This window comes from Pezoporus flaviventris, unplaced genomic scaffold (genome assembly GCF_033815535.1).
Source record: "Pezoporus flaviventris isolate CSIRO_AGI_PZ_B2104156 unplaced genomic scaffold, CSIRO_AGI_Pfla_v1 ptg000083l, whole genome shotgun sequence".
NCBI classification, from domain to species: Eukaryota; Metazoa; Chordata; class Aves; order Psittaciformes; family Psittacidae; genus Pezoporus; species Pezoporus flaviventris.
In genome coordinates, this window is record NW_026892631.1 from 11,726,790 (window position 1) to 11,752,453 (window position 25,664).

The 25,664-nt window shown below is 42.8% G+C and overlaps 1 protein-coding gene across 7 annotated transcripts in view; it reads left to right on the forward strand.

The window, feature by feature from the left end:
• Positions 1-25,664, forward strand: part of TTC7A (tetratricopeptide repeat domain 7A) — a 171,010-nt gene that overhangs the window by 126,046 nt on the left and 19,300 nt on the right. For 3 of the 7 annotated variants that reach the window (XM_061475309.1, XM_061475313.1, XM_061475314.1), the window contains one exon: positions 8,556-8,758. The exons of 1 other annotated variant lie outside the window; for it this stretch is intronic. In XM_061475309.1, coding sequence (XP_061331293.1) covers positions 8,556-8,758 — 203 coding nt within the window. Of the gene's footprint in view, positions 1-3,828; positions 4,148-8,555; positions 8,759-13,472; positions 14,859-25,664 lie in introns of those variants that run through there. 3 more of the 7 variants (XR_009747199.1, XM_061475310.1, XR_009747200.1) reach the window with 3 other exon arrangements.

Sequence of the window (25,664 nt, forward strand, 5' to 3'; positions counted from 1 at the left end):
GTAGCTCTCAGATGGTGCTTACAGAGGGGAATCCTTGCAGTGTCATTCTCCACCTGCAGCTGCAATTGGAGTTCCTGCCTATTGCAGAAGCATCCTCAGTCCCTTGGAGCTGGAGAGCCCTTGCTGCACTCCTAATAGGTCTCACAATTAATGCCTGAGAATATGTGCATCCTTTAACCGTGGCTGTGAACCCTGTGCAAATAGTTAAGTATCTTTATCACAACACAAAAGAGATTGTCTTATGCATACGAGGGCATAGACTTAGTGTTTTTATCTGTAACTTTTCTGGGTTTATGACCAGCACAGTTATGTAGGGAAGATAATAAAGCAGCAGCTTTGGAAGTGCAGCTGCTAAATCCAGATGTGCTGCACTATAATGGATGCTGCACCTTGTTCTCTGCAGCAATGCCTGGTGAATTTTAGCAAGTTAAGTACTTTTTTAGCTTCCTGTAAGTGACCACATTGCTACTTGGTGGGTCTGTGGTTGCTAGAAGGAGCACTCTTCTCTTTCACACATCCAAATAGAACTGCGAATTCTCACTGTTAATCTTATGTCCAGCCTTCTCTTGCAGGACCAGCTGCAAGTACAGTCATCTGCAGCAGGGAACTTAGCACGTTTCTTGGTAGGCTTCTGTATCTTCCTGTTTTCCCTGCAGGTAGTCTCAGTTAACTTTGGAAGAGTACAAGGTCTGCTGTCCCCAAAGACTAGCGAGGTTGTCCACTCCTGACAGCTAGCATGCTTGGAATGCTAATAGGCATATTCTGTTTGTGAGTGTTCTGCAGCAAAGACTGTTAACACAGCTTGTCTGGTCTCTTTCATCAATAACCCTTCTTCCAGTCCTCTTGAAGAGCAGTGACTCTTAAAAGGGAGCCATCTCATTAAGTTTAACATTAATAAGCCCAAATGTTGTTCTTGGCCACAAATCTGAGAAACAGCTCATTTCGTGGAGTACTCAGGAAGGATGCTGCAGTGCGCTTGCCGTGGTCATGCAGCTCCAGGAGAGGTGGTCTTTATGCAATCCTTACGCTCATTTCTCCTCTTTGTTCTTCTTTTCATGTCTGAGAGCTTGAATTCAACTTTGAGAGGAGAGAAGGAACTTCTGTAGCGTTGATAAAGCTTGTTAACTCCTACCTCTTGTTGCAGGAGGAGCTGCAAGGGGAATCCTAGACATTACTGCTTGTGTTACCAAGAGGAATGTCTGACCTAGGAACTATTCCTACCCCTTATTTCCTTTATAAAATCATGCCAGTACTCTTCCTTTCTGTTCAGAGAATACAGTCATGCTGTTTGGCGAAGGGAAATGTACTTGAAATAGTTCAAATTGATGGCCAAAATTTACCTTCTTTTAACAGTTTTATAAGATCACTTTTGACCCAGAGAGGAAAGCGTGTCAGTACTGAAAAGAAATAGTTTTAATAGTTTTAAGGCTGTTTGGGTAACCGGAGTGATTTCTTATCTGAAGTACGTGTGATTATATTTCCAGGCAATAATAACAGTATGCTCTATTTATATGGAGCATTTTAGACTGCTGCAAGCCAGTTTTAATAAAAGTTCTAATATCCCAGCTCCTGTTGCTATATTATTGTAAGCTTTACTTTTAACTACAATGTCCACTCTGTCTTCACTAGTACTTTATATCTGACAATTTAGCTTCTTGACTAACCCAATACTTTACCAAATATGGCCACTCACAGCAAAGTAGGTCTGGTAATTTGATCTAAGTTTGGCTAAATGCCTGCTAAGCGCAGTCTGCAAAACTCACCAGGTAGACCTGCGGCTAATTTAAAGGAGCACTTAAAGGAAAATGGCTAGGATAACTATTCCATGTGCTCGCAGTGGGGCTGGAGTGGGCTACCTGCTGTCTTGAGTTTACCCTAGGGAAAAAATACTGTAATGAACATGCCATGGATGAGAAACGCAAAGAGAGGCAGTGCAGCAGAGAGCAGTGAGCTAATGGAAAAACATCTGCTCCCCTGAGCTAGGGACAGCAGGAACTTTCTTTTTTCCCTTCACAAAATGCCTGTGATTTATTTATTTTATTCCATACGGGCCAGTTCCTGGGAAAAAACCGTGTTGGAGGAGATGGGCTGTGTCTAAGGGCCAGTGGGCTGCAATCTCAACCCTGGCTGTCCCGTGCTGCACAGCAGGTGCCCAGCTTGTGTTCACGTGGGTGCTTACATGCTCCTCCTTCCCTTTCAGCCATCCTAAGCCCCCTCAAGTTATTAGCACTGATATTAAAGGCATTCATCAGAGCTGGGAAACATCTTCACTGACATTGCCAGAATAGCTGGGATCAGATGCTGTCCCATGATGCAGCGTTGGTTGTTGGAGCAATTCTAATATTTTTCTGTCTTCTTATTTGTTGGTTTTTTTTTTTAAGTGCTTTCAAATTTTAGAATTTCAAATTCAGAATGTCCCCATTCACTGCTTTAAGTTGTTGAGCTCCGTAAGCGCTGCTGGTTTTTGTGGCTCTCTACAGTGACACAAAGCAGTATGAGAAGTTGGAGCCTGCAAGAGCAAGCAGGAGAGGGTCCTTTATTCTCCTCAGCGATAGCTGTGTAATAAAGCTGTACTGCAACAATGGCTGCCCTGCAGTGTTTGCTCACTAGGAGGGATTAGGAACACTTAGCACCAGAGGTAGAAATGGTAAAGTGAGCAGGTTTGGTCCACTTTGAAGTGCTGTTGGTGAAGCTAAGAAGCCTCCTGGTTTAGCAAGCTCTGTCCGAGGCTTTTCTGGTGCTGGCTAAGGACCACCAAATTCCCTGTATCTCTTCACGTGAATGTCCTTAGGGGGGAGATGCTAGGTTTTGATCTACATTCTCCAGGTTGGTTTATTGTGTTTTCTATCAGCAGTGAATCTAAAAAGTCAAAAGGAGTCTTGGCCCTACATCAGTATCGGGCATTTTTGGATTGCTTCCCCCATTCCTGAGGCTTCTGGATATTGCTCATTGCTGGAGCAGGACATGAAATGCTGTGGACTGATAATCCGTTGGCATGGGCGGTCTTCAAAGAGCACATGCCATTTCTCCAAATCTGGGACATGCAAACATGTACGTGTGTGTTGAGCACTCACTTGAGAAGGACACGGCCAGCAGCTAGCAATGCTCTTTGTTAAGCAGTCTGTGGATCCTTTGCCAAGAGATGCAGAGGAACCTGTTGCAGTGCCAGTAGTGCCCAGAGAACAACAGAGGGTACCAAATACTCATATTTCCTCAGCTTCTCAGTAAATTTTGGGCGTGGACACTCAAGAAGAAGGAATCAGGACATTTATTCATGCCAAAGACAGAAAATAGGAATTTATACTTAACTGGGTTGGAATATGAAGACTTAGGAGTCCTTTCTTTGGCTGCAGCCAGTAATACATGTTTTGAAAGAGGGCACAGGAAAACCCAAAAGGTGCCCTTCTAATGGAATCATTTTTATGTCACCCTTATTGGTGTTGGCCTTATTGCATCTCCCAGCTGTGAAACAGCTGTTTCCTCACCAGTGAGCAGGCCTTACTTCACAGAAAGGAACCAGCTTTTTCTTAGTATTTCAAATAATGGCTTGACCATGCCATTTAGTGTAGAATATAGCTTGTGGTGGTTCTGTGTTGCTTTCAGAAACTTTCACTCTAATTAGTAAATAAAGAAGATAGTGGCCATTTCAGCCCCTGTGAAACCCAAAGCTTGGACACTCAAAGTGGGTCCCTGGCCTCCAGTTAACTACCAGTTTGCATGCAGAGATAGCCTTTGAGGATGTAAGTCTGTTGCCTCTTTCAAAAGAGTGTCTGAGCTCAGGTGGATGGGAACATGTGGCAGTTTCTCTTCTTCATTTCTGTATCGCAGGTTTTCATCAAATGAAATGATTGCAGTCAGGATACAGCTTGAGGAATGTTCCATCTAATCTACCCACAAATTGCCAAGCTCCTGCATGCAGGGTGGTGCCGTAACATGGAACAGTGACTAAACCTCATCTATCGGAAAGTAAAGTGTTGGGGGAGAATCCTTTGTGGCAGTAACAGCTCTGTACTCACTGCTGAAGGCAGAGCTGTCTCAGAGGAGCGGGTCTTTCCAGCTGGCTAAGGGCTGCCGCAGTTACAAGCAAGTTACAATCCTGAAGGCAGATGATGTGAAACAGAAATCACCTCCCTACACATCCTCACAGGTGCTGTCACCTTTCTAAAGCGTGAAGTGCTGCTCCCCGCTGTACCACCCTGCTGGGCATCTGACTGCATTGCGCTGGCCATGTCACTGTGCAGTAGCATTTTTTGGGTGGACAAGAGTAGACAAGTGCTTTAGATCTGGCAGGCACACACAACCAAGTGGTGTGGAGCAGTCTGCTTGTGGGAGTTTAAGTGCTGCGTCTGGGGTAACACCAGACGTGATTCACAAGGAATGGGGCTTTAACTCTTGGCTTGTTCACACTGCAGGAATACATTTCACATCAGTTTGATTTATTTGTTTTTTTTTTGCTAGAATTACAGTTGTTGCAGCTTCCATGGTGACAAGCACAATCACTCTTGACACTGCTTTGAAACACCTAGGAAACCGAGAACAGAATCAGTGTTCAAGGTGATGGCAAGCAACCCTGTTCCTCAGAGTAGCGCTCTGATGCAGACGTGACTAGATTACGCTGTTGTTACTCCTCTGGTGGACTCCTTAACAGAGCCTTGTCAATAATCAACCTTGGAGACAACAAAAGGAGCCTGACTGTAGGAGACACAATTTTGTCAATGTTCTGGGGAGTGCTCTCAGTCTGCGGGTTTGTCTCTGGTCTTTGGAGAGCAAGTAGATGATAGGCATCTGGCAATTCTCCCTTGATTAAGGGTCCTCACAGTAGATGAGCTTAAATGCTAGCAGAAGCAGCTGGAAGAACGAGGAGCTCATATTAGGAGCTAATGATAGCCTGACTGGAGATGTATGTTGCTCTCACAGCCTGGGTCCAGCATTAAGACCAGTGTATCAGTGGAAGTCTAGTTGCAAGTCAAGACAAAGGAGGCTATAGACAAAAGAGGTGTTGACAGCTGTTTGGAAGAACAACAGAGTAGGCTGGAAAGTTCTGCAAGAGAGCACAGATGGGAAGCATAGGGTGGGTGAATATGAGAAAGAAATGGAGCATGCTAGGCTAGACTTTGTAGTCAGCAGATAGAGGAGGTGGTACATCTCTTTGCTCAGTAGCATTTGGAGAGCATTTGGTGGTACTTAGTTCAAAACAGATGTAAATTTGTTTTTATGAAGATGGTGATAAGTGAGAAAGAGCAGGAAGCTTGCAAACATGGCCTTGAGATTCAAAGATACGAAGTATGTCATTACCAAGAATGATGCAGTCCAGCAGCTGGAGGTTTATAAGTGGCTTCCTTGAAGCATTGAATCTTCCATGGGATAAGAATTACGTATCTTCTCTATCTCTGTCAGCCTGAGGAGATACCCTGTGCTTTGGAGTGGAATTGGATGCCACATCCCTATAAGAGAACTTCCTCATGAAGGCTGCTAATTTGGTTAGATGTCTATTTGCAGCATAATTAGGTGACATAAGGAGATGTGCTGAATAATGCAGTGGATAGGAGGCTGCCAACCCAGGTAACACAAAGGCAGGTGTTTCAGTACTTTCAGTAGCATTGAGGCGGCTGTAGTATTACCATGATAAATTTAATGAGTCCTTGGTTTCGGGGGGTTGATTTATGTCTCTAGCTGTGGTTTTATTCTGTGTTGCATAAGAGTATTTTGTTAATCTGTAAATAAAGTGAGTATGTGATAGAAGTGAAAAATGAGCTTACAGAAAACACATTTTAATGCATGCCGAAATGATTTCCTTTACTGGCTATTTTTAGCCGGGTGGGTGCAGTCCTTTCCTTTGGTAACCCAAAGGCACCTCACTCATGCTGTTTTCATGCAAATTAGGCCTCCCACACCATTAAATCGTGTTTTATTGACCCTGAGCCTGCGAAGAAATGGACTGAACTTTAATATGCTACATTACCATATCATAAAATACAATTTGGAGATCTTATTTAGATTCTGTGTTGCTGCACTTCCTCTAAATAATTGTTATTACTGATGAAGATTTACAGGCACCATTGAAATAAGTACTCTCCATTTTGTATGCACCGAAACACTGGCTCTGCATGATTCCACATCTAAACTCTCCTGCTCCTGGTTCTTTTCTGTAATGAAACAAGTCACGGTATGCTGTTAGTTGCTAATAGGGCTTCTAACATGGCAGCATCCAGAACTTGCTCTGACTTTGCACAGTACCAGGATTTCACCCCTTCACTGCTAAGTTTGCGCTAACTTTGCAAATGAAGTGTTCATCTTCAGGCTGTGAATCGTTGTTTTGCACATCCCCATCCTCATTATTGTCACATGCACAGCATCAGCTGTTATGCAGCACTTGGCAGGAAAATGCTGTGTTCCTTGGGAAGTGCAAGTAAAATACTGTCCTCCCACAAACTTTTGAATAAGCTGCACGCATACTCAGCTTGACAAGGTACACGGCCTTGCTTTCTGTTATTACAGAGAGCTGCAGCCTCTTGGAGCCAAGGGAAGGGGTGCATGCTGAGATTTCATAATGATTAACCAGAGAGAAATGTCGATGAGTCACTCAGAGAGTATAGCTCTCACCAAGGAACTAATGTCTTGCTTATGTTGGCAGCCTTGGAGAATGACATTTATCTGTAGCACAACCTAGGGATGGCTAAAAGATATTTGACTGTTTTCTGGACGATGTCTCACTCTCCTTCTGGAAGGACCACCTCAGAAGAGGAAGGGTGTTCAGCCATGCTATCGTTTTCAGTGCACCAGTAGAAGTGCTGTTTTCGGTCCGAGTCTCATGTCAGACAGGCCAAGGAGGAGCCTTTCTATGTTCAGGCAGGACTGCTTTTGAGATGCTTTCCTGCTCACCTCTACCCAGCAAGCTCCGTGTCAGCAAGCCAAGTCCCCACAGTCATCTGGGTCTCACAGCAGCTTGAAACTGGCAGAGTTTCAAAGCTTGTTAAGAAGAATTTTCAGGCTAATTTCCCCCCTCACAGGGACTTCCTGAGAATATTCACTACCCTTAAAAGCCAGGGCATTTAAGGTTATGTCTAATTTCAGAATTATTTATCTAAATCTGGAGCATGAAGTAGTCATTTCGAATGGGACTCTTGAACTGTCAATACTTACTGCATTACCACATCAGCTAAAAAAGAAAGAAGACTTTGAGCTTTTCCAGTCGTACCATGTGGAACACAAACAGGTTATAGACCAAGGAGCAATGGCTGCTATATTGAGAGAACTACTTTTTGTGTGTATATATATATATATGTATACACATGTATACATTAGGAAGAAGTTATTGGAAGAAATTCTTCACTATGAGGGTAGTAAAGCACTGTCTCAGGGTGCCCAGAGAAGCTGTGGCTGCCCCATCCCTGGCAGTGTTCAAAGCCAGGTTGGACAGGGCTTGGAGCAACCTGCTGTAGTGGAAGGTGTCCCTGCCTATGGCAGGGGGTTGGAACTGGATGAGCTGTAAGGTTCCCTCCAACCCAAACCATTCTGTGATTCTATACATGCATATATGTGTTTCTAAAAACAGTTTCCCTATTTAGTTATGTGTGGCAGTGAAAATTGAGTATCGCTTTTGAAGCCTTTTGCAAGGATAGGATGCATAATAAATCTAAAATTAGAATTCACTATTTCAGTTGGAAGGGTCCTAGAGCAATCATCTAGTCCAGTGATGTTCTGGTCCAAATCCTGAGAAGTGTTAATGTTTAACCATGAGATATGTTATGAAATCTGTTTAACGTGAGAAATTCATTTTATGTAAAAATGAACAATTGAGCATATCAGGGTGCCTGTTACTTATTTTTTTCCTAAGAAAACCACTAAGATAGTTGCTGGTAGTTGAAGAAAGTAAATGACTAAGCAGTCTGTTCCAAGAGTTCTCATTTTTTTCTGTGCCATATGTATGAGGAAGTAAATATGGGAATACACAATATAAGTAATTCTCTATGATAAAAGCCTTTTGATTTTAATAGACTCTGAAAAGTTAAGGGACCGCTATCTCATAAACTAGACAAATAAGCAGAAACACTTCTAATAATCTTTTAAAATGTGGAAATACTCTTTTAAATAAGTTATCTGATGCCCAGCTCCGTCAGATGTATCCCATGCCTCTGGCATGTTTAAAGTTCTCAGGAGACAGTGATGGCTTATTCTGTTCTTTTTCCTTCAGATTATTTGGAAATATGTATGATGGCTCCAAGTGGCTACCAGACCTTCTTCCTTAGGGCTCAGTTCAGCCCTGCTTACATTCCTGATTGACTAATCCTTAAGGCCATCCTCTGTCAGGGCACCACCTAAAGGTTTCCATGAATGTCTGTATAGAGCCCTTAGCATTAAAAAAAGAACCATTCAGTAAATCCACTTGTGATAGTAAGCACGAACTGTAGTAGTAAGCATTGTGCAGCATCATGGCATCATGTCTTAATATGCTTAAGGGAGATGATGTGTAGTTAATGTGAAGAAAGGTCTCTGACTTATTTCAGCTAATGGTGGGGTGGGTTTTGGTTATTGTGTTTGTGGTTTTTTTTTAGCTGAACTCTTCATGGAACAGCAGCATCTCAAAGAAGCAGGCTTTTGTATCCAGGAGGCAGCTAGTCTTTTCCCCACATCTCATGCTGTACTGTACATGCGTGGGAAGCTTGCAGAGATGAAAGGCAATTTGGAGGAGGCGAAGCAATTGTATGATGAAGCGCTCACAGTGAATCCAGCTGGAGTGGAAATTATGCACAGCCTGGTGAGTTTGCAGGGGCTCAGCTCCATTATAGTATTTATGTTCCTGATTAATTGTAATAAGAGGAAAGAGGGCTCGTGCTTGCTCTGGGTTTCATTGTCTTCCTAATCCTGAGAGCAAGTGACTGTTCCAAGAATAAACCGGGTAGCTTGAACCTCTATTTTAAGACTGGATTAAATGTTTTTAACTAATTAGGACTTGTGTCAAAAGTAAATATTTTACTGATGGTTTTGGAAGTCAACTCATTGTTTGTCTTTGCTGCTTTTCATACTAACTGTTATACGTTTTAAATTAACAGTACACTGATGTTTGAAAAATCTCAATCAAGTAACTATAGAATGTAGATATATATGGGGTTTGTACCCCATGGGTACAAATGTATACCGTGTATATATGGTACGCCATGTATATGCTCAGAGTCTTGTGTCTACTCAAATCAAGATAAACTGTGAGTTTACAGTAAAACTAATCTGTTGTTGTCTTAAGCTGCGGCTTAGCTCCAGCCTTGTGTAGGGGCAGTGACTCCACATTTGTGGGTCTTTTTGGAAACATTCCTACCCAGCAAGTATGTTCCCGTTGCACCATCCCCAAAACAAACTTACTTACAGAGCTTAATAACAATAATACAGGGAGCTTTGTGGAAGACCAAAACCCACTTATCTTACAAAATCAGAACAGTTAATCATACTTCATCATGATGTCTCATCTTAACTGAAAGCCTTACTACGCCCGTCTGGGGTTTTAGAAGTCTTTCTTGGCTAATGTAATTTTTACAGGAATTCTATACCCGTGTGACTGCTTTGTGTCTTTGCTAGCAGATTTGTATTTCCTGGCATAAATTTGGTCCTGGTGAGGTTTGCAGGCAACTCCAAAACTGAAGCGGTGTCAGCGCACAACAGGACAAATGTAAAGTGAAGTTATAATTGAGAGAAAAGAGTAGAACCTACAGGCAAGGAACAAGATATTTTTAATCCTGAATGTTCAGTGCAAAACTAGCAAATGAATAGCTGGTGCATATGTGTCCTGGGTTCAGCAGTAGCAGTCATTTTTTCTCCTTCTTAGTAGCTGGTGCAGTGCTGTGTTTTTGACTTTCAGCCTGGGAACAGCGCTGATAACACCGATGTTTTTAGTTGCTGCTCAGTAATGTTTACTCTGACCAAGGACTTTGTGAGTCTCATGCTCTGACAGGGAGGAGGGGAAGCTGGGAGGAAGCAGAGACAGGACACCTGACCCAAACTGACCAAACAGGTATTCCATACCACAGCACATCATGCCCACTGTATAAACTGGGGGCAGTTACCTGGAAGGGCTAGATCACTGCTCGGTCGGGCTGGGTATCGGTCGGCGGGTGGTGAGCGGTTGTGTTCTCTTCCCTTGTTATTTCCCTTATCGTCATTATTATTATTATTGGTGGTAGCAGCAGTGGTTTGTGTTATACCTTAGTTACTGGACTGTTCTTATCTCAACCCGTGGGAGTTACATTCTTTTGCTTCTTGTCCCCATCCCTCCGGGGAGGTGGGGTCAGGGGGGAGTGAGAGAGAGACTGCGTGGGTCTGAGTTACAGCTGGGCCTAAACCATGACAATATGTCAGGGGAAGGTTACAAAATAGTTACGCATATATCAGGCTTATATGGGGCAATAACATTACTGTAATCTAACCTTTAGAAAATCAGGCAGTAAAAACTCGGCGAGATAGAATGCATTCTTTGTTCAGGTAGTGTCATAATTTCAGACAAGTTGCTAGTATCAGAGCAGCCATCAAGTTAGATGCCAACGTGATACTAATAGCTTTCGGTTTTGTCTCATTTTATGGGCAGAACCACATACTGTGTCTTCTCATTTCAATTTTCTGAAACTGTAGTCATTTGGAGTAAAAATTTCTGAGATGCACATCTGCTCTGGCCCAGTTTACTTTGGAAAATGTCACCCAACATGGCTTAACTGTTTCTGAAAATGCAGCTAAAGAAGAGACCTTAAAGGCTTCTGTGGCATCTTATTTACTGTGCTTTAGTGCCTCTGGGTTTTGTCAGGAATAGGTAATCTTTGTCATGTGCTTTTTACCATCCCTAAGAAAATCCTTCCTAGGTTACCCAAGTTATAACCTTTAAAACCCCACATTTTATATGCACTTAGTAGGCAGGTATTTCTGAAATCTCTAAGGAATCTGTGAATGCTCATTCCCCTCAAACCCCAGTAAGCTACATCATCTCTTAGTCAAGGAGTAGAAGTAAAATTGAGGAGAGGCTGGGGGCAGAGACTCAGTCTGTGAGCAGGTCGGGAAGAGGAAAGATAAACTTGGTAACAAAACAAGAGAAATAAGGATAGGTAGGAATTGAGATAGGTAATACTGCATAAGACTGGGTAGATAAGAAGAATGGGATTGGAGTAAGGAAACAGGCCAAGACACATGAGCTGGGGGGTGGGCATGTTGGAAAGGATGAGTTAAAGAGGTCGATCTTATGAGGCATTCAAAGGAGCATGAACCTATAAGTTAGTCACTCCATAGCCTTCAGTCTCCTTAAAATTCTGAATCTTCCCATCCTAGTGCCAGTAAATACCGGTGAAAATGACTCGCTTAGTTAAGCATGTGCCTCATCTCCTGTAGCTTGGCCATGCTAGCAGCCTGTGTTTTACACCTGTTAGCTAAGATAGCAAAGGTTTGGTCTATCCCTGCTGACATGAATCGTGGCAGTACTTCTAGGATGCCACATAATGGCATTCCCTTGTATATTTTTCCAAAAGCTAGGAAATTGCACATAACAAGTTAAAAGCATCTGATGAGCACTATAGAAAAGCCTGTAAAGAAATTAATCATTCTGCCTTCAGAACAGAGCTTGGAATACTGTGCAGTAAACAAGGCTTTTAGGGCTATGCATCAGACAAAAAGGGCAAAAATAAAATATTGAGTGGCTAAGGGATTTTGTCCTGTGTACTGAATGAGACAGTGTCCCCATGAAGACCTTAACACTGGGTTTATGCAATTGAGGTTGTAATATAACAAGTGTTAAATTCTGCATGTCCTCAAGGCCATCAGAAGGATTGATACCTTTTTGAAATGTATGTAATAGGTAAGTACTAGCTGTACTGTTATTAAAAATACAAGTTCTTTGAGCACGGTATGTTCAGTTTCCTTCCAGAGGGACATCTATGTCTTGGATTATGCAAGAGGCCAGACAGGATTATCAGCTAGTTCCAAGTGGCTTGAAACTATGGAAGACACACAGGCAGCTGAAATTCAGTTCACACATGCTGTTTCAGTGCTGGTCTCCCCAAACATTTGAGTACGTAGTTTTCCCACTGTAGCAATGCTGTTGTGGATGTGTAATAATTCAGGGAAAGAGGATCTGGTTATGAGGGTTGCTGTTTGATTTAGTGCAGCTGCCATCCAGCCGACCTAGTCCACTTTAAGGGAAAACTCTGCTGTAGACAGTGCCGGTTCTCTCTGGTGTATCAGCATCAATTAGCAAAGTAGCCATGTCCCTTCCCCTGGGCTCTCAGAACTGGGTTGTCAAGGCTATATTTGGAAAATTCCAACCTGAAGAGCACTGCTGGCTTTAAATGAAGGACACGAATTTAGCAATGAATGAGTCCATCAGGTGTCAATAGCTTCACTTTTACACAGGGTAGAGTCACCACCATAATAAACACAAGCTCTTTCTCTAGCTGAAAATGCTGTGGTTTACTGGGACTGTAGGGTGTTTACAATAGCTGTCAAATCAGGGTGCTTTCCATATAAAGGATGCTGCTGCATGGAAGAGCAGCACTATACAGCAGGACTGCAGTACTGAATGCATCTGATGAGGTGGGTACCACACACTGCTTCATTGCAAGGGCTGTTGGCACTTGGTGTCCAATACTGTGGTTAGGAAGCCACAGGCACACTGAAAATACTACATAGTTGTGCTGCTTCTTGATAGCACTTACACTTTTTAAGCGATGCCACAGGATCCTTAAGCCTGTATTAAGAATCCACCAATGGCCTTTGCAAAGTAAATACTACTGGCTAATACCTAATCTAAAGAAGCACATTTGTTGAGGAGTTCTGTTTTCATTTGGAAAATAGAATCAGTTTAGCGAGCTCTTGGGAACATTCTTATGTACCAAAGGGCTCCTGATGAGGTGTGGAGCTACTCCTTTGGTTGAACAACTCTGCTGTCAGAAACAATTAGCTTGTCTTGGCCCTTAGAAACTGTGCATGCTGTAAGACCACAGCTCTCTTTAAGAAATACAACTTGCTAGAGGTTTATTTTCCACATTTCTCCTCATTCTGTCTAACCTGTTCCTGTCTTAGCTCCCTTTATTAGAACGGCCCTGTTCTTTTCTTCTTTGCCTTTCTGGAGCCTGCTTACAAGGACTATAGAGCCCTTCTCCCTTCCAAAGGGGCTGATGGACATTCCACTGAGTGGGTATATTCAGTGGTCCAGGAACAAGAGCGTAGCCTGTATCCCTTGTCTTACACTGTGACTAGTCAGCCATGCCAGATGCTTCTTCCAGTGGATTCCAAATTTGGTTATATAACATCACGATACACACAGCTTTGGGATGGTGGTAACAAAACTGACATGTGCCCAACCAAGTCATAAAATATAAGCTGGAGCAGATGACACCTCCTTGTAAAGCAAGAAACAAATCCACCTACCTGTATGTCGCTAGAGAAATTGAGATTTGCTAGTTCCCAGCCACAGTGCATTCAGTATCATTCTCCCTTTGATTCAGAGGAGGAGAAAATCAAAGCCAGCATGTTGAATTTGAGTCCTAAAGCTCCATACATAACTATTGCAAGAAAAACTAGAAACATGCTGAGATATTCAGAAGACTCCTGCCCAGCATGCATCTCACATAGGACTTTGTCGAGTTAGAACAATTCTCAACATGTTTTAGTTCAGGGAAGAAGAAAGAGAATAATGTATTTAAAGGGGAAAAAAATGGGCAGTCTGATCTCCTTCACTGTGCCAGATGTAATGAAAACAACAAAAAATACCATCAAGCCGAATTAAAATTGCTTGAATCATTCTTAAGTCTTACTGATTGCAGTAGAAGATGGTAATGGTTCCTCACTTCTGTCAAAGGCTGGGGCAAAGATGATAAGGTTTTTATCAGAGTGCCATGTAGCTGCCTGCACTGCCTCATCCCTATGCTCGATAGCAAAACGAAATGAAATGTGTATTGGGCTTTGTTTGGTGTTTTTTTCCGGAAGCTAAATGGGAAAGCATTCTTTATAAAGTGATTCTGTGTTCTGTTGTGACCACAGAAATGTGTGGCAAATACAATCTAGCAAAAATGAGTTTGATTTGTTCTGTAATCAAGTTAAATAGAATATACAGGTAACACCAGTTGTGCTAATTGGGAGAGTTCTGCTTTTTCTTAGAGAGACAGTCGTCTGTACCACCAAACATGACTGGATTGGCAGCCATGCAGAAGGGCTTTACAGCTGTATACTGTGCAGTCCTACCTCTAACCAAAGTAGGAAAACCTAGCTTCCCACACATCTGGGTTTAAGTCACCTCAGCTGAGCCAACAAATTGACTGTAGGCTGTTTTGTGACCCTTGTTTTCTGAGATTTGTAGATTTTGGCCTTTCCCCAAGAAGGCCTGGTTATTTTTTGAAGAAGTTCCTATGGTGAATGCAGTTTGGGAGGTGTCAGCCACATAGCAGAGTCATGGAATGGTGGAGGTTGTGAAGGATCTTGGGAGAGCATGTAATCCAGCCCACTGCTCAAGCAGGTTCAGCTAAAGCAGGGTACCAGGACTGTGTCCAGCTGAAGTTTGAATATCTCCAAGGATGGAGGCTCTACAGCCTCCCTGGGCAGCTTCCTCCAGTGTTTGATCATCCTTACAACAAACAAAGCTTAACCTCATGTTTAAATGGAATTTTTTTCTCTTTCGGTTTGTGCACATCCAGTCACAAGACAATCTGGTTCCATCTTCTTTACACCTTACCATCAGATATTTAACCATATTGGTAAGGTCCCACCTGAGGCTTCTATTCTACATTTACAGTCCCAGCTATCTCAGCTTCTCCTTGTATGACTGATGCTCCAGCCCCTTAATGATCCCAGTGGCCCTTTACTGGACTCTCTCCAGTAAGTCCATGTCCTCCTCCTACTGAGGAGCACTCAGGTGTGGCCTCACCAGTAAAGAGGAAGGATTGCCTCCCTCAGATGTGTGGCAACACTATTCCTTGTGCAGTCCAGGATGCCATTAGCTGCCTTTGCAGCAAGGGCACATTGCTGGCTCATGGCCAGCTTGTTGTCCATCAGGGCCTTCTCTGCAAAGCTGCTTTCCATCCAGTCATACCCACAAAGTGAGGGCAGGCAAATGCGGTACTTCTGAGGTTATGACTTGGGTCAGGGACATCCTGAAGTAGATGCAGGTTCTACTTGCTTAATAATTCACAGTGGATTTCTCCTTCATGAACTTGTCTTGAGCCTGTTGTCTTTCAGCATTGACAGTACTCTTTGGCAAGGAGACACACAGGTCTGCTTTCTGTTGTACAAACAGCTGCCAAACTTTATGTTCTCTGGATGCAGCTTTTCCTTAGCCAAACTGATGCACCTAGGTCTTATTCTGGAAGACACGATGCACCTAGGTCTTATTCTGGAAGACATAACACATCAGTGATTCTTAATCATCCCCCTTCCATTAATGATTTTATAGATATCTATCACCAGACCTGTCCTATTCCTTTCATTATTGCTGTTGCCTCTCTCTGAACTTCTAACAGTTCTTATTAAGGTAAGAAGACTAGAGCAAATAATGCTCCTAGAATAAACTAGCTTAGCTTCAAAGGTAGTGGTGTAGTCTCAGTATCAAAAAACCTCTCACCATCCCATGGTCTTCTCATATAATTATTACCTATATACATTTTCATACAAATACAACATTCTATTTGAAATCTTTTGTATACATTCTATTTGAAATCTTTTGTATTAACCTGACCTCATTATCACAGCTGTTCCCATCTTCTCGTGCCTGCAGGGTCTATATTATTTTCTGAATGGTCAGCACCTCTGATTGAATGCATTGTGATTTATAATATCAAGGAGCAGTGTAACGGTGTTGTCTTGGGTCCTTGCAGAGATGTCAGTCTCCGGGTCTGAATACAACACAGACAAGAAGCCTGCAGCTCTAGTCTTTGATATGTATTCTTCATTCTGCTTGCTAGAGACATCCTTTCAGATGAGGAGCACAAATTTCTCTCTGCTGGTAATGCTAGAAGCTGAAGAGCTTGATTGAGAGAAGGGTTTTTTATGATGTTCCTTTTGTCCTTTTGATTAGATTTGAGAGCTTAAAAACTATATGATGATTTGTTTAAATCTACCGCTCTTAATTGTTTAGTTGGATGCAAGGGCTGAATAAAAAGAAAGAGCCTTTACAAAGGGTCCTGGGCTGTTTAATTTGGCCTTCATCATGTACTTAGGATGCAATTTCATGTTCATTTTAGAAGAAGAGTCAACCTATTGTCTCCAGACTCTCATTTGGTAGCATCAGGATAATTTGAAGACTACAGTTTCCCCTGAGTAGAACATGGAAATGAATTATTTCTGTTCATTTATCTCATTTTACCTCACAGTATGGTGCATGCATCCTTGTTTTCAAAGGCATCCATTCACATAATAAAAACATAGCTTGATTGCTTAATATTTTCAAGGATGGCATGCATTACTTCCTTGGGGATTTGTTTCACGCTGCCATGAAGTAATCATATAAATCATGGGGCAGATTCTCAGCATGGGTAAACTATTATAACTCCATCGTCTCTATGTCTTGTAAGGTGGCTAGGACCCTAATTAAAAGCATTTTTACATTGAAAGCTGAAGTTAGAATGCATTCTGTGCTTAAATGTGGGAACAAAAGAGCATAGTTTTCACATTAAGAGTTATTTATCATCTGAGGAGCTGCTTTATGTCCATAGTTTATCCAGTTTGTCAGCTGTTTTGTAGATAAGTACACCGTGCTCTGTTTCCATTTTCTGGTGACATTTCTTGCTCAGGTTTTTTTGGCATTTGTATACAGAGAATTGAACATCACAATTAAAGCACCCCAAGTAGTTTAGGACAACTGTGCATTTGTCCTGAGTGTAATTAGGTGGATAATTGTATCTAGAGTCACAATGAGCGACGTGTTTTGGAGATATTTCTTCCTAGCTGCATTTGATGCTCCCTTTGCTCTACTTTTGGCAAAGGTGATAAGCAGAATTAGGGACTGGGTAATTTTGATGAAGTGGACGGTTACTGTTGTGATACTGAAAATATTTTACATAATCACAGCTATCATTTAAAGGGAATCTTTGAGAAACTGCTGTCATAAGAACTTGAATTTCAGTAGATAATGATAGCAAAATGAATTTGTAACTGTTCTTTAACATACAGAACAATTGAAGCTTTACTAGTAACACTGTTTTTAAGGTTTTTCTTAAGTATGTATATACAGTACATTCGTTATATTAAATATTTTTGGATGGCAACAGATTTGTTTATGATTTCTGTTTCTTATCCAGAATTTCTGTATGTGAAACTTGCTTCAAGAGGGAGTTGTTTGTAAGGTTTAGACTTACTATAGCTTTTAATTACATTGTGTCTGTGTGATCCTAGGTCTGCGTGGCTTCTGAGTTACAGCATAGTAAGATGCACAGAAATAGAAAGGTAAAAGCCAACATCACAGGTTACAGTGCTGAAGATATAATGTATGCCGTGTCCTCCAAACCCGTGAAGCCTCGAGCCATGTTATTGGGGTGCTGACACAGAGGTGATCTCTTGGCATTTTAGGAGCGAGATTGAGCACCCAGAGGCAATATGCAGGAGGGAGCAAGCGAGCTCCTGATTTCCCTCCCCAAACCCAGCACCGTTCCATGGCATTTATCAAAGCACTTCAGGCGAGGGCTTTGCTGCTGTTGTGCAACAGGGTGGGTCCTTCCTCTTCCAGAGAGCGCAGAACCGCAACTCAGTCATTTTCCATTGAAGGCAATTCACTGAAGAGGGCTGGAGAGGAGGTGGAGCCCTGGCTCCCTCCATCCCCAGCACTGCCAGCTCCGCTGCACTTTCAGCTGTGATTATGTGTCACACTTTACACTAAACCTCTGTGAAACAGGGATGAAGCTACTAATCTACTTCATCTGGGGTTTGTGGAGCTTAATTAATATCTGCGCGTACTTTGAGATGACAGGCGCTCTGTAAGCGCAAGATCTTATTTATTGTAATTATACGTCTTGATTCCTGTGGTGCTTTATTCATTTGGGCTTTTGGACCACAAATTATTTTGGGCAAAGTACTGCGACTGTTCGGCACAAATGATGTGCTTTATAGCTCTGAGTACCCTTATGTCCCTAAATGTAAGTAGTGATGAAAACATTATTGCAGTGGGAGTGGGATTTAGGAGGCAAATCTATGAACTATTTCCTCTCTAGCAAAGATTTGTTTTCATTAGAGGAGTCTGCCTTGCCTGTGTGTTGTGCCTTGCCCTCCATTGTATTGATAAATTGTTAGAGCAGTGCTGTGAAGGACAGAGTAAAACAGAAGCAAATGTGAATCCGATGACTTTCTAGCACAGCCCTCTTCTCTTCCTGGGAATAAGATATGACAACGCCTGCAAAAAATAGCTTTTTGCAAGGGGGGGGGGGGGGGAGGAAGGGAGGGAGGGAGCTTCCTTTCTCTGACAGTGAATATATCCTTCTGCTCTGCAAATTCAGTGTGTGCAGAGCGTCTTTGTACCAGTACAGTTCTGCAGCTTCCCCTGGTGAGAAGGGGGTTGGATTTTTAAGGGAGACACGACAGACCTAAAGGTAGGAAGAGCATTGGAGCAGACAGTCATTGCAAGCCTTTCCAAAAATGGAGCAACCTTGAACAAAGTGCCTTTTTTTTCCCCCCTTCTTTCTTAATTAAGTAACAGTGACAGTCAACAGGAGATTCTAGCAACCCAAAGGAAGAGCAGTGACGTCTTCTGTGATGCAGCCGGGAGAGCAATAGACTCTGGGGCTCTCTTAGGTCTACCTAATATGGAGTGTACAAGAAAACACTGGAAGGATGAATTTGCTAAGCCCTAGTCTCCAGCAGGATATTTTTGGACTACTCTGACACTACAGAATGCTTAAACGGTTCAGGCCACCCCATAAGTTTTACCTTGATGTGGGGAAATCCCTATAGACTGCTAACAGGTTTTCTCAGGTTCTTTTCCGTTCAGTGCACTGCATTTCCCCAGTGCAGGCAAATGGTGATCTGTAGGTATATAGAGTATAAGCGAGAAGGGGAGGGGAAAGAAATGGAAGGGACATGGAAGAGACAGCAAAGACTGCTGCTTACTTTAAAATACCAAGGTAAAGCATTGACGACTCAGAAACAGTTAAAATCACTTCTTTTCTCTACCGTTAGCCATGCAGCAGGTTGTTTCTTCCTTTTCCATCCCTCTCTGCCTTGTAGATTTTTTTGGAGGAGATGAACCTAAGCTTGATTTGCCCCAGAAAGCTCTTTCAATGCCATTTATTTGCTATTTTATCCAAGAAAGGTAAAATTCACTGCGAAGAATCTGAAAGTGCACTTAGGTCAGAAGCTTGTTCCAGTGGTGTTGAAGGAGTGTCTGAAAACAACAGAACAATCAATCCAGGACCAAGAAATTGGGAGGAGCTCCTCAGCCCTTTGGAAAATTCGACTCCTGAGGCAAGAACTTAATATAGGTTTCCTGTTTGTTCTTTGTGACATCGAAACTTGTGCATTTTTTACATGTTGGAAACACTCCTCTTGCCCCTTTCCTCTTGTCCTTTCTCATGCTTCTATAAAGCTCCACTCTCCATCAATGAGCTGCTGTTTAATACTGCTAATGCTGCCAAAAGTGCTCAAAAGAGAATTCCCAGGTGGAAGCAGGGCAGAGGAAATAAACCCAAACTGCCCATGTTTGGGTCAGGGGTGGGCAGGAAAGAGCCTGACTTGTCAGGGCAGCAAAACAAAGACTGGGAAGGGATACATTTGGTCTCTGCAGGTATGTTTGGAAACTAATATGGGGAGAGAAAAGCTGCATCAACGAAAAGGATGCAGCTTTATCTGCTGTAAATTGGTGTTGGAAATTGAAGAGGGCTCCTGACTATTGGTGCAGAGAGGTTCTGGAGCAGCCTTCCAGGATGAGATGTGGGAGAAACAATCTGACCCCTATGATACTGGAGCTTGATCTGTTTACCAGGGACGGGGGAAGCAGTCCCAAAGGTCTCTGTAAGTAGGATTTAAGCAAACCCAAAAGAGTGACAGCCCGTGCAGGCATGCAGCCTGCCTTCCCCAGACTACCAGTAACTGAATTCATACTGTGACCATACTTGTGACCTGAAACCAGAGTGTCCCCCTAATAATGTCTTACAGGCCCACCTGCTGTCCTGCCTTCCTGTGTGCTTTTTCTGTTGAAGAACTTCTATTCCCAGAAGCATTCTGTAATTATTTTTAGCTTTATTATTCTTTAGATTAGAGGTGGAGTTTGACTGTTGGTAAGGCCTCCCTGGAACACAGCCCTGACCTCCAGCTTTCTATATATATTTTTAATGAGTTGTCAAGTGACTTGTGAGTATCGTGGAGTGAAATGATGGATGTAGCTGGACTCACAGGAGATTTGCATTGAAGTTCTCTTAAAAATAAGCAGCTCAGCTCTATTGACAATAACGTCAAGTCAGGTTTAATAGCATAGCTCCTTATTGAATGAATCCACCCTGTAGGAAACAGTATGAGCATCCTGTGTGTGCACAAGAGAAAAAAATCACTATTAATCCCTTGGGAGGAAAAATACAAGATTAACAGTACATTTGAATGAGTCTAATGAGAATCAGATGGTAAGAATGTTAATTTGGGGCAGATACTTGTATAAGGTGTCTGAAGGTGTAATGCGGTAGTTTCCATCTATCACCAAATGCCATGTATTCTCCTTGAATACATATCTGCAAGTTGTAATTTAATGGATTTGCACCTCTTCTGTATGGCTCCCTGACAGAACAACAAGGGATTTTCAAGCTAATCACCTTTCAGTGGGGAGATTTATGACCGGTGTAGTGAGCTGAGCCTTCCTTCCATCATGAAGGGCACAGACTGGAGACAGTCGCTGGGCACAGCATACCAACTGGGAGCTGCTTAATCAGAAACAGGCTCGAACATCTCTGTCTTGCAGTTGCTCTCTGGAGTCATGCAGTTCACTGGCTTTGTCAGATATAATTGTTTGCCTAAATCGGTCCTGGTTACTAGTATTTTTGGAAGTTGGGTGGGTAGTAATTTTTCTGTCATGCCTTACTTAATAGCCCTCAGCTTTGTAAGAAGTGAACAAAGCAATGGGCCTTCGTACTTCCTATTTGCTTTTGAGAGTCTGAGGTGGCAGTTCCATTTTAAGTACTTGTAAGTCATAGGTGAAGACTCACGGTGCCTAGTTCTCAGCCTTTAGCTTAGGTAGATGAGTTGGTCACTCTCTTCATGTGTTGCCCAGAGAAAGGGACTTCTCTGAGGTTGGTGCAGAGCTCCTTCTCTTAGGCTCCTGCTCTTCTCTCTCTGTGGAGAGTCTACCTCTATTCTTCCCCTGGGGGGTACAGGGAGACTGTGCAATTAAAGTGGGTGCTTATGTTTGTATAGATCTCGTACCTCTTTAAATTAATCACATGAGGCAGCTGAGTATCTCCTAGTACATGGCCTAAGGCAGGAAATGAGATGAGATGAAATTACACTGACTTGTTCCAGAGAAATTACTGCACTGATGCTTTCATATTTAGCCCCATTGCCTGTGTTCACCTGTTCAGCATTCATTTTAATACAAAGAGTAGGCTCATAGAAGCATCAGTTTTACAGTTGCGTCACTTACTGGGCTGCATCTGCTTTCCAAGATTGTCACTGGCATAAGAGACTGCAAATAAAAGTCAACTGGAACACAAATGGCAGCATCTCAGTAGTGCCAGGCTGTACAGTGGAGATTATTTGCTTATGCTTTTATTTGCCAGCATTGTCTAAACAAAGATAAGGATGTGAATGCTGTAGCAGAGCTTCCCAAACAGGATTACGGGGGTGATAGGAGCTAGCACTTAACATTACAATGATAGATGCCAGTGTGGGAGAGACGTCATTGCCCGCTGCTCTTCTTACATCCTAAAAGCAGAGCAATAAAAGGGGAGGCAGGTCTGTGGAGCTCTATGTGAGGTTTGCTGCTTTACTCGGGAACGTTAATCTTTTAGGGTTTGATTCATTAGACTGGTACTATGTGAGCTTTGCTTTGATTCCTCTAAAATACAAATTGCAGCTAATGTGACTCTGAAGGAGGGTGTTACGTTGTGAGCCTGAGTAAGTTTTACAACAGACCAGGCAAGCTCAATGTAATCCCTGAACTGAGTGGGGAACAGGCCTCCAAGTCAGCTAATTTTGAATGTCAGCGTGCATGGTACCAGGCTAATTGAGATACACAGAAACTGCCATGTGCCTTTTTAATTGCATTTAGACAAGATGTACAGTATTTGAGTCAGCTCGGCAGCGTTCCCACTGATGAGAGTGTTGATGACACCTGACACCAGTGATGATATATTAAGTGAGCTTAATATCTTAGCGCACATGTCATGAGGCACATTAGAATCACAGAAGAATGTAGGTGAGAAACGACCTTTCCTCTGGAGGTCATCTGGTCCCACCTCCTGCTCACAGAGTTCAAATATAGAGCAGGTTGCTCAGGACTATGTCCAGCTGAGCTTTGACATAGCTGGACATTCATTTCCGAGGATGAATATTGCACCATCTCTCTGTGCCTGAGTTCTGATGCTGCACTTCTCCTTGTGATAGCTAACAACCAGAATTTCCCTTGCTGTGCCTTAATCTGTTGCAGCCAAGCACCTCTGAGGAAAGATTGGTACCATCTTTTCCAGTTATCCGTTGGGTAGCTGAAGATGGCAATTGGATACCTTCTCAGCCTGGAGAGGGAAAGGCTGAATACATGTTCATCTCAGACTCTTCATATCGTGGTCCCCCCAGCCATGTCAGTGCCCCTCCACGTGCCTTTCTCCAGTTTGTCATCATCTTTCTGGCACTGGAGAACTCAAAACTGGTGACAGCACTCCAGATCTACACCAAATAGCAGGAAATAGTTACTTTCAGTCTGCTGAGATGCATTACCTAATGTCAGACTTCTCTCAGCTGCCTATAGAATACTTCATCTTGCTTTTCAGCCTGGTTGGGTGGTCTGTAACAGACTGACACCATGATACCTGACTTATTGGCCTTCCCCCTGATCATACCCATAAACACTCAACCCTATTGTCACCATCATTAAGCTCTATACAATCAAAACACTTCCTAACATACCAGGCTACCCCATTGCTTCTCCTTCCTTACAGCACTCGTTCAGCACATTTACACATACCATACCAGCCCCGCCAGCCTAATTGGTAGTGAAGGATGAACTATTAATTGCATTTAAAATAAATTCTTAAGCAGCCATGAGCTTGTGATTATTTCTTTTAAACAAGGAGAAAGTTTAGCTTCATCCTTCTGTAAATAGTCCCCTGGGCAGTGTTTCCCAAAGCAGCTAATGGCAAGCAGGTTTGGCACTTTTATGGGGTTGTATGGTTTTTAATAAGAGAGCAGTATTATTCCCTCACATCTAAAAGTCTACAGAGTTTGTGAGCTTCTAGTTGTAGTGAATTTTGTGCCAGGTTGGCAAGCGGTGGTGTTTTCTCTCTGAGGCTGTCGCTTGCTCGGCAGAGCACAGGAGTGACTAATACAGACAAATGAAGCTAGGACAAATTAAACAAATACCACAGTAAAGCATTTCTAATGCCCTATATGATCCCCTTGTGGGCTCAAAGCTTGATGTTGTAGGTGAGCTTATAGACTTGTTAACATACAGCCAAACCCCACAGCATTTAGGTCTTTTCTGGACTGAGATTACATACATGAGGATAGTTCAGGACAGGCTTCTGCAGTACAGCAGATAACAGTTCTTCCTGTGACTGCAGTGACAGTAAGAGATTCTGCACACATTTCATGCATATTAAGACCAAAATTGCCTGCAGTATCTTCAGCACCAGGTCCATGGACCATTTGCTGTCCTGTTTGCCTGAAAAGTGTCTTGCCTTGAGAGCAAGAAAAGTAAATAAAACCCACAGGCCCTTGAGATTTCCAGGCTTCGGGAGCAGAAACCCTCACTTTAGGATTTCTTGCTGTTGTTCCTAGAATACCACAAATAGGTCAAACAAGCAATCCTGAACGCTCAGAACTGCTTTTCACTTATGATAAATGATTGTGCAAGTATTTGAGGTAAGTGTTCATGTCACATTTCCACAGAAGACTTGCTCAGCTCATAGAGTTTGCATTCTCTGAGGAGCTCTCTATTATTTGGTGGCTGACAACAGCAGGTCAGACTGGAAGCATACACCGTTTCTAACTAATCTCTTACTTTGAATAGTGAATGAAGAACAATCAAAGGAAATGGTCTGGAAGTAACACATTGTTTAATATCAGCTCTCCCAAACCAGCAAATACAAAACAGCAGCATCGAAAATAGCAGCGTCACAAAGTAAAAACGGCTTATATGTGAGATCCTTGAGCCAAAAGGCAGCCTGCTTTTCGTAAATCTATTTTTACCTTGGTCAGCTGTACTAACTGATTTTATCAATGTAGCTGGTCTCTGCAATAAGAATGCTCACGTAACGTAACGTCAATGCAGGCAGCTATGGCAAGTCATGATATATACATGTAGCACAAACCCTTTCAGATCAGCTTCATACAACTGAAGTTCCATAAATGGATTAAATCTCGATAGTCTTGCACTACTCAATTTCACCCTCACAAGCTGGCATCAAACAGGGGCAGAAAAGCAGCCTTGTTGGAAGTGCAGCCCTGCTATTTTTGCATACTTTGAACTAGACGACTTGCAAACTTTTTCCATCTCAGTGGTCAGTTGTCGCAGTTTGAGCAGAACCAGAGGGACTGCTTCTCTGCATCTCCCGTTAGAAGAGAGGTGCCTTTAGCAAAGACTTCCCTTGCTCAGGTACCACAGAGCTGATGGTGAAAGGTGAAACCTTTCAAATTAAAAGGAGCTATGATGGTTTTTAGGTATCTGTGACAGCATATCCTGCAACATGGTAGTGCTGTTGCTAGTGCTCCTACTGACTAATAGTAGTTGTGGTCAGCAGCCCCGGCCCCACAACAAAGGATAGGGGAAGGCCAAGGTTAACAGGGACAAAGTATTTGATAAGCAGCCAAAATAAGTTTAATGCCTTAAAGAGGGTGAAGGGGCCATGGGAGGACTTTTTTGGCTATTGCTGTCTAAAATCTTGAGGGCAGTTTCAACACCCTGCCAGCATACAGACTGAAGAGCAAACAACCTTCCACTGCGGTAAAGCAAGTGGGCAACGTGTAGTTAACTTTAAGTTAACTAAAAGTTAACTTTAAAATGAAAGAGAGATCTTTTAAAACTAGGATGAAACTGTGCAGCAGGTACAGCCTGAATGTGACCTGCTGGGGCTTCCTTCCCTTCTGATGGGTTGCATTGTGGGGCTGTTTATCAGCCTCAGAGCATGGTTTTGTATTCGACATTACCTCTGTTATCCTCCATACCACCAGCACCCCTAAATCAATATTTGCACCTTGTGCTGGTTCTCCCTGGAGTTATTTTCCCTCACAAGTGATGTTGTGAATGAGTTTGCCCAGCCCTTCAAAACCAGACCCTCAGGTATACGTTTGCAGAGTGGTTTTCAGTCTTAGCAAAAGCCAGACTGAAGTTTGTCTAAGCGGAAGTGAAGAAAAAAGCCTGTTTTCAGGTTTTTTCTAAGTGCAGCAGTGTCACATAGATGTCTTCGTAAGGAACTCCTGCAGCTGTCCATCAGAGCTAGCCAGCAGCAAAGGCTGGAAGCAGAACTAGGGCTGGGGGAGGGATTTCATTCTTGCACTGGGCCAGATCCTCTGAACAATAAAGC